The sequence below is a fragment of the Pseudopipra pipra genome, chromosome 5 (genome assembly GCF_036250125.1).
Source record: "Pseudopipra pipra isolate bDixPip1 chromosome 5, bDixPip1.hap1, whole genome shotgun sequence".
NCBI lineage: Eukaryota > Metazoa > Chordata > Aves > Passeriformes > Pipridae > Pseudopipra > Pseudopipra pipra.
In genome coordinates this window covers 21,637,166-21,652,852 of record NC_087553.1, presented here as the reverse complement: position 1 = coordinate 21,652,852, position 15,687 = coordinate 21,637,166, and the positions used below count along the sequence as shown (strand labels likewise).

At 43.7% G+C, this 15,687-nt stretch overlaps 1 protein-coding gene across 6 annotated transcripts in view; it reads right to left on the bottom strand.

Annotated features, from left to right (window-relative positions):
- The window catches only part of ABTB3 (ankyrin repeat and BTB domain containing 3), a 183,377-nt gene that overhangs the window by 18,246 nt on the left and 149,444 nt on the right, over nt 1-15,687 (bottom strand). For all 6 annotated transcript variants that reach the window (XM_064654894.1, XM_064654897.1, XM_064654896.1 and 3 more), the window contains 4 exons: nt 5,182-5,287; nt 4,304-4,406; nt 2,492-2,573; nt 1,427-1,495 (listed from right to left, as the gene is read on the bottom strand). In XM_064654894.1, coding sequence (XP_064510964.1) covers nt 1,427-1,495; nt 2,492-2,573; nt 4,304-4,406; nt 5,182-5,287 — 360 coding nt within the window. The remainder of the gene's footprint in view (nt 1-1,426; nt 1,496-2,491; nt 2,574-4,303; nt 4,407-5,181; nt 5,288-15,687) is intronic.

Sequence of the window (15,687 nt, the reverse complement as noted above, 5' to 3'; positions counted from 1 at the left end):
TGTGGAGTATTTCTGGTGCTTCTTGTTATCATATTTGTAATAAGGCAAGTTGCTAAATGCAGTTTTGAAAGATAAAGCCAAATCCTATTCCAGCTGCCTCTGTGGCTCAAGCAGTCATGTGCTGGTTTGTAATTACTTTAAACTGTAAGGAACCGTGACCAGATCTGTTATCAACAGATCAATCAATCAGTCATACATTCTCAAGTCACAGAAATTCTGAAATGTCACAAAAGTAGAGCAAGCTGCCAGCTGAACTGCAGCACAGGCTTTCTAACAGCCTAGGTGATAACAGACACGTCTCTATAAAGCCGCTGCACTGCCTAGTGTAAGACTCCATATTTCAGAAAAGGTTAGAAATTCAGGAGTTCTTTCAAAACTGTGAGTGAAATAGAGAATTAGTGAACTTTTCCTATATGGCTCAGAAAGTCAGTGTGGGTATGCTTAGTTAAAAATCCACTGCCTGCACTGGAAAGGGATAATTTCAGTCCTGACCAGTTCCATCCTGTGGCTGCCAGACAGTAGTGCCATAGGGAGTAGTGTCATAGCAATAGGACACGAGGAAATGAAATGAAGTTGTGTCAGGGGAAGTACAGATTAGACATTAGGAGAAGGTTCTCCACTATGAAGGTGGTCAGCCACTGGAAAGGCTTCTCAGAGAAGTGGTCATGGCACCAAGCTAGAGTTCAAGGCGCATCTGGATGACACTGAGTGTTATGGTTTAGTTTTATATAGTCCTGCAAGGAGCATGGAGTTGGACTTGGTGATCCTTAGGGGTCCCTTCCAACTTGAGATATTCTATGACTCTCTTGGTGGCAGAGAGTACATAGATTATGGTTTTATTCAGGAAATCGTCACATGATTGAAATTCAACTGAACCATGACTCTGGTCAGATTTCTCTCACAGTTAAAGCCAGGTACATGCCCAAGAACTCTCCCATGTGAGGAACCAAACTGGATTATTTTTAATATTGCTGAGATAGATCTGAACATGTAAGCCCGAGCTAATTAACCAAAAGTAAAGAGTGTGGCGGAGGGAATCTGACTGGCCCTGCCGGAGCAGAGCACCTCATCTATCAGGCTGAGAGAAAGAGAGGATCGAACACTATGCTGCTGGGAGTTGCTTCCAGATTTTGGTAACACCAGCTTTGCCACTAACCAGCTCTTTTTCTTTCAGATACTTTCTCGCTTGATGATGATAATTTTTCTACTCTTTTTTCTCTGGCAGTCAACTTCATACTGGCAAAAGTTATCATAATGGGTGACCAGCAAAGAAAGAGACCGAGTGTCTCCCACAGGACTGCAGACAGCCTGGGCACTCCAAGTGAGGCACTTCTGGCTCTTACAGGAATGCTCATGTGGCCTTGGGTGAATGGTACACAGATCACTTAGCATTGCTCACACTGCAATTAAGATAAATGTCTCTTACCTCCATAATTTCATTATTTTTAATCAGGAGTGACTCTGCACCTCCATAATAAAGATACTGCATAACCAGCTGTAATAAAACAAAGGGAGTGTTTATAAAAAGCAATGCAAGACATCAGGGAACAGGAGGTGATGTAAAGGCTGCAGGCAATACCCGAGGCTCTCCCAACACCACCAAAAAATTATAGATAAAACTGGCTCAGACCTCCTGATTTCAAGATATACTTGGTTAATCTCTCTGCAAAGTTCAATGTCTCCTTTTCACAGGTAGTGTAATGTCTCAGCCCTGATCCTCAAATTGTCTGGACTTTTTGGTGAGCTCCAAACAATTTTCAGGAAACTGATAAATTCATTCTGAGTTTTCAGTGTATTTCCCCGTAGGTTAAGTACATCACTGATTCAGGCAAATATAGCATATACAATAGTTACTCCTTTATTCCTTCCCAGGCAATGGCACCCCCACCTTCACCCAGCTGTGTGTGGGCATGCATGGATGATGAGAAAGAGAGGGGGAGGCTTTGTACTGTAATACAAGCCAGCTAAGATCCCTCTGCAGGATGCTTCCAGCAAGCCTAAAGTTATTGTAGGCAGCTGGGAATTATTTGCAGTGATAACAGTCGATTCATGGAACTGTCTGAGCTCTGAGTCAACTAAAGGGAAGCATATACATGTATGTATACACTACAGGTATGTAAAGCAAGCGTTTTCTCTATGTTTTTGTGGCAAAAAAATTGATTGGAGAATACTGCAAAGGAAGGGAATGAACTGTGTCTCTTCCAAGCCTGTCCATTAAGTACAGAAAGAGCCAACTACAGAAAAAAGCATCAGGTGCTTTGTCTGCATAGCCCATGTAAGTGAAATGCATGTTATTGTATCCACTCAGGAACGACGTTTGCAATCAATAGCACTCTGCAGCTTAGTGTGCGAAGGGAAATGAAGCCTGTGCTCATGAAACCACTACTCTGAGCTATGTGTTTATCAAATACATATGTATTAATTTGCACAGGGCATGTACGATGTTCCTCTTACAAGTTCCATTCAAATTTAATGTGAGAACTGACTTTACCTGAAAGATGGGGTACTTCACATAGTTGATCTCAATACAAGTACTATCAGATGAGGGCTTGCTAGACAGCAATGCTTTAAACCTAAATAAAAAGGAGCAAAATTGAATAGCCAGCCCAATTTCCTCTGTGAAAAAGTATGGCAGAAACAGTACAAAAGTGTAGAGGAAGGATGGCACCAACTCTTGCAAAAACAGTACACTGAAATGAATGGCTTTGTCACCAAAAAGCATCAAGATTTAGACACTGATATAAAGTTTTCTTTAGGAAAGAAAGAAAAGGAAGAAGCCTTTCTCTAGGAGATTTTAATTTGAAATTTTTGAAAAATACATCTAATGTAGCAATAGAATAAAATGTACATTGGAAATTCAGAGTCTGTAAAGATGCATACCACAAAACCAAATTATTTTTTTTTTCTTGGAGGCAACATGACCTTTTAGAAGACTTGCAACATTTAAAACCTGCACAGTTTCCTTTTTTGAAGGTTAAATTCTGGACTATGTCCATTATGCTGCTTTAAAAAGTATTTTGGAACAAACTGTTAAAACAACTAAACTAAGACTTTTAATGCTTCTATGCAAGCTCAATACAATTGTGTAAGAAGAGGCAGGATAGAAAACTAGATAGGTTGCTGTTCCCTAATTATCAAAACCAGAAATTCAGACACAAGTTTCAGGAAAAAAAATGTATTTTAAGTTAATAATTGCCGATTTATGTAAGATGTACACATATGTAACAATCTACTTCTCAAAACCAGATATTCTCATTGATCAAGTGGTGAAAATGGGAAATGTGCTGCCAGAAACATCTGCCCTTCTACTTCCTCTCTTTGACAATTCATCCGACCTTCCAGCGGTAGTTCAAAGCTCAGCTCATCTGTCAAGACCAGCATTTGCTGGATGGTAACCTTTTCCATATAATGACTGCATTTTGTTAATTAAAATATGGATAACAATTTACTTGCTTTCACTGGTGTCAAACTTTATTATGAACACAATCTAGTAGGCTTAAAGCTGGAGTTTGGAACATACTTGTTCATCTACCAAGAAGCTCTAAACCAAAATATCAATTTCTTAATTGAAGGCAGGGTGAGATACTGCAGTTGCTTTATGCAAATCTCTTTACTCTGTGCTGTGGGTTGGCAGCACGACTAGCATCAATTCCCACATTGCTCAAATTATCCAAACTCAGTCCTTGCCATACCTTGAAATAAGCTTTTACAGAGGGCCAGCTAAATTTCTTTAAAAGCACACCTTTAATTATACAGCTGCATACATATAAAGTCTGTGAGCCACTTTAAGGTTGGGTTTAACTGGGTAACCCGTATTCAGGCTTCTGAGCACAGGCAACAGACTGTAAGTACTGCCTTTGGATACTGTCAAATGCTGCCAATGAGCTGTGTGATAGTAACTTGTTTTTCCTGAAGACTGCCTAAACTGATGCAAGGCAGGATTTAGCCACTCATAGGACAAATTATTATTAAGAATCAAAATATTAAGACTCCTGTACAATCAAGAGCTGGATGCATCAACGAGCTCCATGCAAATGTGCCTCAGTGGAATGAAGTCAGATGCATGGCCAGAAGCATGGATCGCTTACTGGGTGGAAATCTAGTAAGAGGAGCACTTGTTAAATATCTGGCAGATCAACCAGAAAAAAGCTGTGGAGAAACATTGCTTAGGAAAAACTTGAAGATTGGGCCACTAGCCTTCAAAGAATTGTAACAGCAGCAAAACAAACAAAAAAAACCCAGAAAAACCACAAAATCACTTTCTATTTTTGTTTAAAAAAAGAAAAATATAGATATATTTTACCTTGGTGATGCAGTAAATAGCAACACTCGATGTGCATAAAACGGTCTTCCTTCCACCAGAAATGTAACATCTGACATCTCTTTATTGTTAAGAAAATGGGGATCTAGAATCACAAAGAGCAGGAAACAAAAAAACCAGTAACTGAATATTTTTCTGTTTTGACAGAAGAAGACAACAGAATAGAAGGATATTGTTTTTAATGAGTAAAGCCCATAAAGCTATTTTGGACAGCCTGAGACAGAAGCCCCTCAGACAACCACACAGAGTTCAAACAAAGGGAATTCAAAGCTTTGAAGTCCGTGGTGACCTTTGCTGAGATGATAGCCAGCCCTCCAAGCTGTGTGAAGCTGGCACAGCCTCCCAGCTCTGCTACCCAATGCAAACTGCAGCTGAACAGATGCTGGAGGGCCCTGTGCTCATTTATATCCTATTACGCCCCTCTCCCTGTGCAAGAAGTCTTTGTGTCAAGGGGAAGAGGGTCCTGGAAAATTGCTTGGGTCTTCTCTCAGTCCCATTAAACCACCCTGGGCTCTATCAGCCTGGCTGGGAGGGCTGTGCTGCTGCAGCATCACCTGCAGCCAGACACAGCGGCCTGCGATCCGGACAGATGCTTGGCTCCAGGCCCAAGGCTTGGATCTCAGCCTAATTAGCAACACAGACAAATCCTTGCAGATTTACAGTCCCACACACCTGATGACTCTCTTGATTTCAGCAGGAGTTTCAGGTCAGGCTAAGTTTGGGGCCCTTCCTTTTTCTAGTTCTGCCTTTCAAATTCGGGTTTTTCTCTGACTTGTGGCCCCCTCAAGCACCTGGCCAGTAACACAGACTTCCCACAGCTCTCCTTGGAGAACCAGCCAGTACCTTCAAGTCACACTTACCTAGGCGGGAGGTCTGCTTGCGCTTAATTTCAACCAGCTTTGGAATTGGGTAGGGTCCATAGCAATGAGTGAAAATAACAGAGAGCTGCTGGCTGATCACTTCATTCTAAGCAAAAGAAAACAAACACATGCCATGTAAGCTTAGTATGCAACATAAGATCAGTATGCAAAGGACATGTTAAGTTGTTCTCAAGAGCTGCCTGTTTTGAAGGTGAAAAATGTGATTGCTGAACCTTTATTAAACATCAGAGCTTGGGATTATCAGCATTTGTTAGAAACTGCAGATCTCATTTACTTGATTGCTATGTTTCCTGTAGGAATCATTTAAAAGAAGAAGTTTCTTCCTTGGATGAGAAATCTTGTTTTTCTAACAAACTCCACAGCTCCATCCCCTCTGCAAAAACAAAGTTCCTTTACAATAGTGATTTCATTTTATTTGCATACTTACTGTGCTGGAAAATGACTTTTTTGTCGCTCTTTAGAAAATGGTCACTGGTCACGTTTCAGAAAACCAGAGCTACAGATGTACAGCTGCACAGCCTGGACACATCTCTAAGTGCAACAGTCTCACAAACAGACCCCTTACAGAGTGACTGAAGCATCACAGCCTGCCACTCATTCAATCCCAAATGTTTCATTAACATGCTCTGGCACCGGCATGGGCACCACTGTTCTGAGGAAGCCACCAGACTTTCACCAAACTGGGTCTGCTCCCTGGCCTTACCCATTTCTGCCTAAACTCTGAGAGCAAGGCACCTACAGGAGGCTTTCGTAAGCACCTTGAGTATCTATACGACTAAGACACAAGGGTAGTGAAATGGATTTAATGCTTAAGTTCCAGATGAAAGCAGGATTTAAAGCTTTGGCAAATTTTATCCCACACTTTGCTGGTAATCAGAGCAAGTCTAGACAAGTTCAGCCGTGCCACACTGTTAATTCATGATGACATCTTTTAACTACCCTGTTGGTTGGTGATTCCATTCCACACCGTGAAACTGTGAAAAGGTGAGATACTTAGGTATGAGAGGATCAAAGGCCAAGGAAATAAGCAGGTGAGGGACAAAAAAAAAATCATAATATAAAAATTTGAGGAGTACAGATGTTATACTAAAAATATTTCCAAGCTTTAGGAACAGAAATTGAAGCTTTCCTTGCTCTAAGCACATTTCATCGGTGCTCCTTAAATCCCACGAGGGACAAGGAGGAGTGGCAGAGATGCTGTAATGACTCCTTTACTGAATCTAATCAAATAGGGTGGGAAAGGGTAGAGCTGTTCCCTCACAGGCACATGCTGATGTCAAAGGAAATTACACGCACTCACCCGCAGGCAGAAGTTGGCTCCTATTACTACGTCAGATGTAGCATTGAAAGAAATGCTAATCTAAGAGAAATACTGACACTAAGAGTCACCATTTAGCACGGCACAGGGACCAGCCCTCAGAGAGAGGCTCACTGCTGTGGCTCTGAGACACACAGGATGTCTCACTCCAGGAGCATCTCACTGTTCAGCATCTTCCCGCTGGAGCTCTGCAAAGCACTTCACAAAGGGAGTGAATCACAGGGTGAAGAGAAAAGGAAGATTTAAGGCCAGATTTACAGAAGGAAGTGACTCAGCTGCCGGGAGGGCTGGGAGGGAAAGCTTTAGACAGACAGGGCAGAAAGAGCAATTTCTTCTCTGCTCGGAAGGGCTGTGCCGAAGCACCACGGCTGACTGAGTCAGCCAGGGAGGAGTGTGTCCCGGGGGACAATGATTACCAGCAGGGCAGCTCCTGGTTGGATCTGGCAGATGCTAAGAAGTCAGTACATACAAAGATGGGGACAATTCCATGGTTAGAGCAGACTGAAGCTTCCAGAGAGGAGAACTGGAAGAGTAATGGTCACCTTTCACCTGCAGTGAATAAAAGCAGAGTAACTGCACTGAAGAGGAGAGCTCCTGGAAACTCCTCCTCGAATCTGCCAGGGGGCACTGGTCCTGTCTATGTCACTGAGGTTTTAGTGGGTTCCATGAACTCATCAGTCCCAGCCACAGCTGTGCCTAGGCAATAGCTTTTTCAAAACACACACATACATCAATAAAGACAATGCATCTCCTCCTTCCAGGGTGCCTGTGGGAATTGTGCTGCTGGAATATCTGGGTATTGACTTCTCAGTGCCTCATTAGGAGCTGGAGGCCTAACTCACCAGTCCAAACAACAGCACTGCACACCAGGACATCCAGGTGCATCGAGATCAGGGAAGAACAGGCCAAATCCAGTCAGGCAAGGGGGAGAAGAGGATCCCTGCTCGTAACTCTAACCAACGTGACGAACCAGTCACGCATGCAGACAATCCCATGGGAGCCTGCCTACACAGGTGAGATGCTGCCAGATCCCTGGGTCACCAATGGGGCACTAACCCTGTGGTGTGCAGATACAAGCCCATTAAAAAGCCACCTTGCCCACAAGCCTGTGAAAAAAGTGGTATAAACTAAGCTCTAATTAGCTCAAGATGTGATATGTTCACATGAGAGATGCTTAAAAACCCCAAGACATGGAACAGAGATGGGACAAAGATAAAAACAGACCTTAGGATCGACACATCAAAGAACGCAGGGCCGTCAGACAGACAGTGGCTTCAGACCTCCAATGCAGAACACTGATCTCATTTGGCAGAGAGGAAGTTTAAGACCTTTGGCTTCTGTCCATAACAGTAAATACATCTCATACCACCCAAAGGCCAAAAAATGTGCTCAGCAAGAAAGCTGAAGCATGTGCTCATTTAGAGTCACTACTAAAAAGCAGCAGCAAGGGAAGGGAGTGGTAAACCATTACCCTGTTGCTCTCCACACCCCCCAGCATGCAGCCAAGCTCACAGGGCTGTGGCCCTGGTTCTGCTTCCACAGAGCCTCTGCTGGCTTTTACCAATAAACCAGGCAGAAACAGGAGAGAGGAAAGGGATACTTTGTCTGCAACTGGATATCTGGGGAAAAAATTGGCTTTTTGAAGCTCAATCCTGTTCTTGGAGCAGGCTGAACTAGGCTGGCTGTGAAGTAACTGGGAACAACTGCCAAAGTCCATGACCTGGGACACCAGCAATGCTCTGGAAGAGAGGAGGATGGGTCCAGCCGATTCAACCTTCCCCTTTGCACAGTGTCAGAAGCTCCCATTCAAGCACCAAGACAGATAATTCTTCCCTGTTTATCCTATCATCCCATCAACCTAACTGTGAAAGCCCAGCTGTACGAGCTCCTTGCAGCAGTTGTGGGCGGCGATATTAACACTGAAGGAGCAAACCAGAGTTTGTTTTCTTGCTACAATTTTATGTTGGAAAACATTGTGCCAGGATGTGTGAGGCTGACACCTGGAGCGAGGCCAGCTTCCTCTTAGACATGGGCGTTCATCCCAGTCAAAGGGAGCCGATGTGCATCTTCTTCTGTGGGAGGGGGAAGAAAGCTTGGCATAGGATATAATAAAAATATTTACCTAGCCATGGGGTAGTTTACAGATAGGCAAGAGGGAACAGGGAACAACAGTGAGTCTTCTGAGGGAGATGGTGCTTCCAGCAGAGAGCTCCTTGGTGAGCAAGCAACTTTGCTTTGTAGATACAAGCAGTCTCCTGACTTAAAAGCATTCTTCAGCACAGATCTAAAGGAATTCCCCACTCCTGGTGAATGCACTTGAACTGTGAGGGGAATTCATAAATTCTTTTGAAGCAAAGCTTAAGGCTTTCAAGTTGTTGGACCAGAGATGACTAGTCAATTGATCTGAAAAGAGGTGAAGACCTGGGTGGGGAGTTCAGGGATATTTTTTCCTGAATGTCCATCTGATGAAGGTCTATGGCAGGATTCAGGAAAGTCTTCTCTAGACTTCAGCACACACCCTGGGAGAGCTAGCTCCATTCCAGCTTACCCAGTTCAACCCAGCCTAGCCATTCTGGGATGAGGTCCTACAAGGTATTGGGCACAGCTGGGAAATACACGGCCAGTTTTCTCCAGTATTTGTGCAAGATACGTGTCTACACTCCAAACTCTCCAGGGTAAAACATGTGTCAGAGACTGCTCAAATCCCAGTGCTTAGTTCTCCTTACCGGCTGATGGACCCCCTACCACCTCCACGTGGCTGTCCTCTACAGTGGTAACAAGTTAGGCTGCTTTTCTTTACCTCTTATATCCCAAGCAGTACTTTGGGTTTTCCTTCCACTGATGTTACCCTCACCAGCTCAGCTCCATTAATGCCATTTTAACCTACGTCTCCCAGGCCCTCAAATTCAACTACCACAAAGCCCCAAAACAAAAAGCTCACCACGTTAAGGCAGAAAAGTAGCACACTCGTTCTTCTGGGCCCAGTGTCTGCCTGTTAATACACATCTTCCCAGCAGGCTGAGAAATAACACTGCTCAGGGACAGGGCCACTAGCAAAGGTATCTTTTCTCTCCCTGGTCCTGAGGATGCTGGGGGGATGCTGTTCTCTGCTAAATGCAGAGTGGCAGAAGTGCTGTTTCTAGTCACCCATCTCACACGCGTTCCCCAGCAGCTGTTCCAGCAGTGGCAGAGTCTCAGGATACCCTGAGCCCATTGAAGACTCATCCATGACAGGCTGAGATACCCTCGAATTAGTCCCCTATTTATACTCCCCTTTCCCAGAAAGAGGTGATTAAGGGTGAAGCAACAGAGAGAGCTTTTCACAGACCCCCAGCCCTGAACACTCAAACTCTGAGCCCTTCTTTTTCTGTCTCAGAACCTATTCCATCCTCGCCTAGGTGTCCTCTTGCATAATTCACTTTTGCCAACTGCCTCAAAACTGATTAAATGCCACTTTAGAGGGTCACTCCTAGATGGTTAAGCAGCATACACATAATTAACATTAGTCAACAGTCGGAAAGGTAGGGAAGCCCCAGAGGTTGGAGGAACAGTTAGCAGCGGCGAACTGCGTAACAAAATGGGTTTTGTTAGTGCTGGGCTAAAGCCCTTCCACTGCAAACACAAACGGAAAAGAATTAATCACAGGTAAGGCACAAATGGACCCTTCCGTTAGATTCTGGGAAAGCTGCCAAGCCTCCCTTTCAAAAGGCTCTTTATATCATAGCTGTACATTGTATGTAAAAAGCTCAGATTCCCGGGCACAGTCTAATCCCTGGCTGAGAGCCCCAGAAAAGGGCAGGTGTCGCATCCACAGCGGTTTTTTACTGTAGATGAAGAAACGGCTCCTGCCTCTGGCAGGGAAACATTTTAGAAGGTAGAAGAGGGTAGGAAAAAAAAATCACGCCTGAGTTAGTATGAAGATGAATCTGTGTTATGAAATCCCAAGATGGGGTTAACACTCTGTTATTAACATGCCACTCAGTACCTGGCGTTCGCATCTCGCGCGGGGAATGCACGACGTACACGTGTGGATAACTTGCATCCTGGTTACTCTGAACTGTTTAGACACAGAAGTACTACAAATGACAACAGGCAACGTTACGGATCACTGCAATTACTTGAGAACAGTGAAACCTGCCTTACAAAATCACTCCAAGTCCCAACCAAAAGATCAATCACCAAGTGCTGGCTGGGCACTAGCTGACACACAGAAGGGCATTAGCCACTCCATGGAACCCATAAGCTGGCCCTTTAGCATCCTGGGATGTCTTCAGGGTTATTTTTAGTGCAAGTTTTGGTGTGTCTGTCTCCTCTGTGGAAAGTCCACATTTTTCTTCAGCTGAAGTATTTCGGTCATTAGCCAAAATATTCCATTTTCAGGTGTTAATTTTAAAAAAAAGGTAAAATATTATGTGGGAAACAAATTCCCTAATGAAACCTGTCATTACCATAAACCCTGAATTTTCTGTTGAAAAGCAGTTTATCAAGGAATTAAAATTTTGCCCAGCAAAGAGGAGTCTTTCCTGATCATCTCCAGGCAAGAGAAGCATGCGCAGCACTCTCCCAAGGGAGGGCTTTCCCCTGGGAGATGATTACGACACAGTGCCTGCCCCAGTGTTGTGTGGGGCTCACCTCTCCTCTCTACCCTTAGCCCTTGATGCAGAACAGGGCAGTCTGGCTTCATGCAACAAGACACAGCTTCACTCAAACCCATCTTAAACATTCATTTCAGCCCATCAGGAAGCAACGGGAGAAAAGGGGAATTTTCTAGCTCCTTCATCTTCCAGTGCCACTTTCTAGGTCACATGCAGACCTCGGGGGAACACTGATGTTTGCTGACCCTCATGCCCGGACTTTGTAGAACAGACACATGAGCTCAGTCTGTTGACATTCTCTGAGGAGACTCTTCCAACATTTGTTTTAGAGGAATCAAATCCAGAAAAACCACAGCAATAGAAAGACAGAATGCTCATCTCAAACTTCAGCTTCTGAACATCTTCCTGCAACACAACAGGCAGGTGTTTCAGTCTTTCCTGCTGCTTTCTGTCTGCTGGAGACAGAAACAGTAGTTACTGCATCTGTGAGAGAGGTTACATGGTGCTATTTCTGAAAAGATATATTAAAAAAACACCCCAAAACTTTACTTTCTAAGAGATTTTGGATTCCAAGTGGCTAAGTTACTACTGAAAGAGTACTTTAGCTTTTAAACTATATAGGCTAGGTTTCTCAAGATACCCACATGCCTGAATCCTTTTGGAATTTTAAAACTGGTTATTGTTCTGAATTGTTATTTGTTCGCAGTAACTGTCAACACCAGCCTGATGGCTGTTATTCAAACAGCCTGTGAACTCCTGCATGTTTCTTCAGCTGCCTATAGGTGCATTTGTAGAGGTTGGAAAACTCTGCAGGAATTTTAAATTCTGAGGAAACATCTTTGCAAAGTAGTTTCCTGCACCCTTCAACAAGCTTGGCTGCACAGTGTGATCAACACCTCACTAATGGGCTAAATTTTGAAATAAACGATCTTGGCACTGACAGAAACGGACAGGAAGGATGAAGAGAAAGCTGCAGAATGCAAAAAAGGTATGGCAATGAAGGATCACTCCTATGACTTCTGAAGCTGATTTTGAATCTGCCAATACACTAGCAGGAATACTCGTCCTAAGCCAAGTTTTTCTGATGTGAAGCACCTTTAGGAGCTTCGGACAATGCTTCAGCACGTGTGCTCGATGCACATGTGGACTCATACATGCACCTCAGCGATGCATGCTGACAAATGATCCAGAAAAATGGCAAATAGCTCCTTACCTGGAACTACCTTCCCCTTCCCTATTGGGGAAAGGGAAAAAGCTGTAAGAGAGATTATTTGGAATTAAAAATTCCATATTTTCTCAAAAATATAGGCCAAGGACAATCTGATGTAAATTACTGTAGGGAGAAAAAGCAGAGGATGAAACTGGCTCATAACCTCATACAACTGGCAATGGTGCTGGCTCATCTACATGGATGGAGCTGGGTGATTTGAATGACAATTCAAACTTAGGCAGAGCTCTGAAGTGGAAACCTAAAACCAAACTCCTCCAAAGGCAAGATATGTTTAACTTCCAAGGTTGTGGTTTTGAGTCTTTCTTTTGAGGTTATGGAAATGTCAAGATCAAACTGAACAGCTCGAGGATTTTCGTATACAGAGGACAAAGAAACATCCCTGCACGTTCAGCACATTATCCTCAAGAGAATATTCCGGCAAAACCAGAAGAGCTGACCTGTGAGCCTCACCTCAGGCACTACAAGCCCATAGATTTGGGTGCAGCCTCCACACAGCTCTTTCTAAAGCCTCTATTGGGCGGGGGGGCACTCCTCAAGCATTTCCACTCCTCAGGAAAATATGGTCCTCTGACGTGGGGCGGGAGGGCAATCCAGTTCAGAGCCAAGCTCAGGCAATGCAATCATCAACCTCAGCTGGAGGCAAAGGAGAGCTTTCACTAAGAAGTTTGGGGGAGGTTTCCCAGACCATGAAGAGCACAACACAGATACCAACAGGCAGGAATTCAGCTGCATCTTCCTATCCTTCTTCTGTAACAAGACCTCCAGTGTCATCTTAGCTCTGAGGGATTTGACTCTGCTCTACAGTGCAACTAAAGTTTAGCTCAAGGCTACTTGCTCCCAGAAGTGTCTCTGGCTTCTGCCTCACACAGCCCTCTCCAAACCACTTCTGGCAGGTTATGCTTGTGTCCTTGTCTGCCAAACAGATTCAATCCATCCCTAAATGGCAGCACGTTTCCTTCCCATCTGGTGTCCCAAAACTATCACCGTGTCATTGACATTTTTAGTGTCAGAGTTTTCCTGATTTAAGTTTTGCTTGGTCTTAGGAAAGTGCCTTAAACCGAGCTCTCCATGTCTTCTCCACAGATGCTGCTTTCTCCAGAGTACCCTGTTTCTGGTCTCTGGTTTGGTAATGACCCAAGTTCACTGCATGACAGCAGGAACCACGGAGGGAGAGATTGCAGAGCAATTCTCTGCCTGTTCTCACAGATCTGCCTCGCCAGCATGGAAATACTGCCACTTCTCCACTCCCCATGCAATTCTCAACGGTGCAGCCAATAAAGACATTTAAAGGGATTAAAGGAAATGACAAGAGCTCCATCCCACTGGAAGCCACCAGGAACTGGGTATCAAACCTTTGTGCTTTTGGAAGACTTTCTCCAGGGCTTTAGTGCAGCAGCAATCTGCAACCCATACACTATTCTTCCCCACTTAGTTCGCAGCTTGATAAAAGGCGATAAAACTAGGGACTTCAGCTCAGCCAGTTTTGCCCTATTTGCCAATTTGTGTTGCCGTTCTGTGTTACAGCATCAGGACTTCTGCAAATTTTATTTTTATTTCTATTGTCAGCATCCTGGCATGTAGATGGGAATGGAATGCCACCCTGCCACCCTACAGGACACCAGCATCAGTGCTGGCTCGTGGCAGAGCTCCCACATAAACCCTCACATCTGTACCCTCTAGAAACAGGCATTTGTAAGACAAAAGAGATTCCTCATATCTGACAGTGTTCTTGGAGGTATTGCTTTCTTTTTCTTTAATATTTTTGTATCTATAGTATTTAGCCTTTTTTGCATGGCCTGAGAACCTGTAAGAACATTTTGTGCAACAGTGCAAAGTAGAAGGTGTGGGCAGAAGGCTTGCTTCCTACCCTGAGACCTGCCCTACGTTTCCATGCAATTTTGGGGGAGTTTCTCTGGCCAAATTACTCAAAACTATAAATTGCTGTCTGCCTTATCCAGGTCATCACAGCTTCTGAGGCTGGAACTGTCACTCTATGAGGCGCTGAAAATCTGCCTGTTTAATTACCTCAGTTTCCCTGTTGGTAAAGGGAGGATAAGATCTTCCATGTCTCAACTCATTAATATTAGTAAATTGTTCTGAGATTATGGGATATCTGGAACTATTTATAGGAACGCAAAATGCCATTTCTATTAGGTGCAAGTTGCCACGCAATTAAAATATACCGAGCATCACAATATGTAGCAAATGGGACATCTTGTTTTACATCAGCCAAGAACTGCTAAGTGGCTCTCTGCTTCCTAGTTGCTTATTTTATACTTTTTGCCCTGAAAAACTCATTAAGGAAATGTACTGGGCCAGACTGTGATGTTTAGCAAGAGTCATAATCTCTCTCAAAGTTTCCAGCCCACAGGGAAAAGGATGTCCATGTGGGCAAATCAAGCTACTCTCTCCACAGCTCTACAAAATGCAGAGCTTTACAGTTTGCTGTCGAAAGAGAGGGATGTGAACCACAGTTATGGCCCTTCTGCACCTCTTAGAGGAGGTTTCCATTCTGTGGATATACATAAAGAACAATCTCTGCTCTCAGCCCTTCCAGAGAAGGGGAACAAAAGATCCTTTAAATCTCAGCTTTCCTCAGCTGCCTTCTATGGAGTGACCAGGGAGAACTTTTACTGGTTCATTCTCCTACAAATCAATTTATTTAGATTCCTTCCAAAAGGTTGCATAGAGTCTTTCCTCATTTCTGTCTGGGAGAGCTTTGTGAGAGGCCATTTGGACAAGACTGCTGCAATAATTCATAACATTTGCAGACAATTTGTAAACCCTTACAGTGTCCCAGAATGATTAATTATTGTTTCTGAGACTATGAAACACTGTATGAGTGTGTGTTTGTGAACATGCATGAAGACAGGCAGTTCCCCCAGGCCCAGAGGCAGGAATAAAGATAGCACAGATTTCTTCTTTGTCGTGTAGGGCTTTCTGTGATACTTCAGTTGTTTCACCCCTCCATATTTTAGGTTTTAAGTGAACTCATAGCAGAAGGTAGCAGGTCTCCTACAATAGACTCTGGAAGACCTAGTCTGATATGTACCAAAGGTATAATCCCATGTAAATAATTTATTCTAATGATGATCACTGGCCTTGGCTTCAGTCACCCAAGAGAAAAGCAATTAAAATCACCCCTCATCCTAGATTACATGGCCTAAACTTAATCTCTGTGAAGTTTTCAATATGATTAGTTTTATATCAACTTTCAAACCAAACTGTATCTTGCTGGTAGTTTTTAGATGAACATACATTAACCCAAGTGAGTTCAGAACAAGAAATCTACAAATCCTAGGATTTGGAATGATTTCCTAAAACCTATCTCAAATATTCTG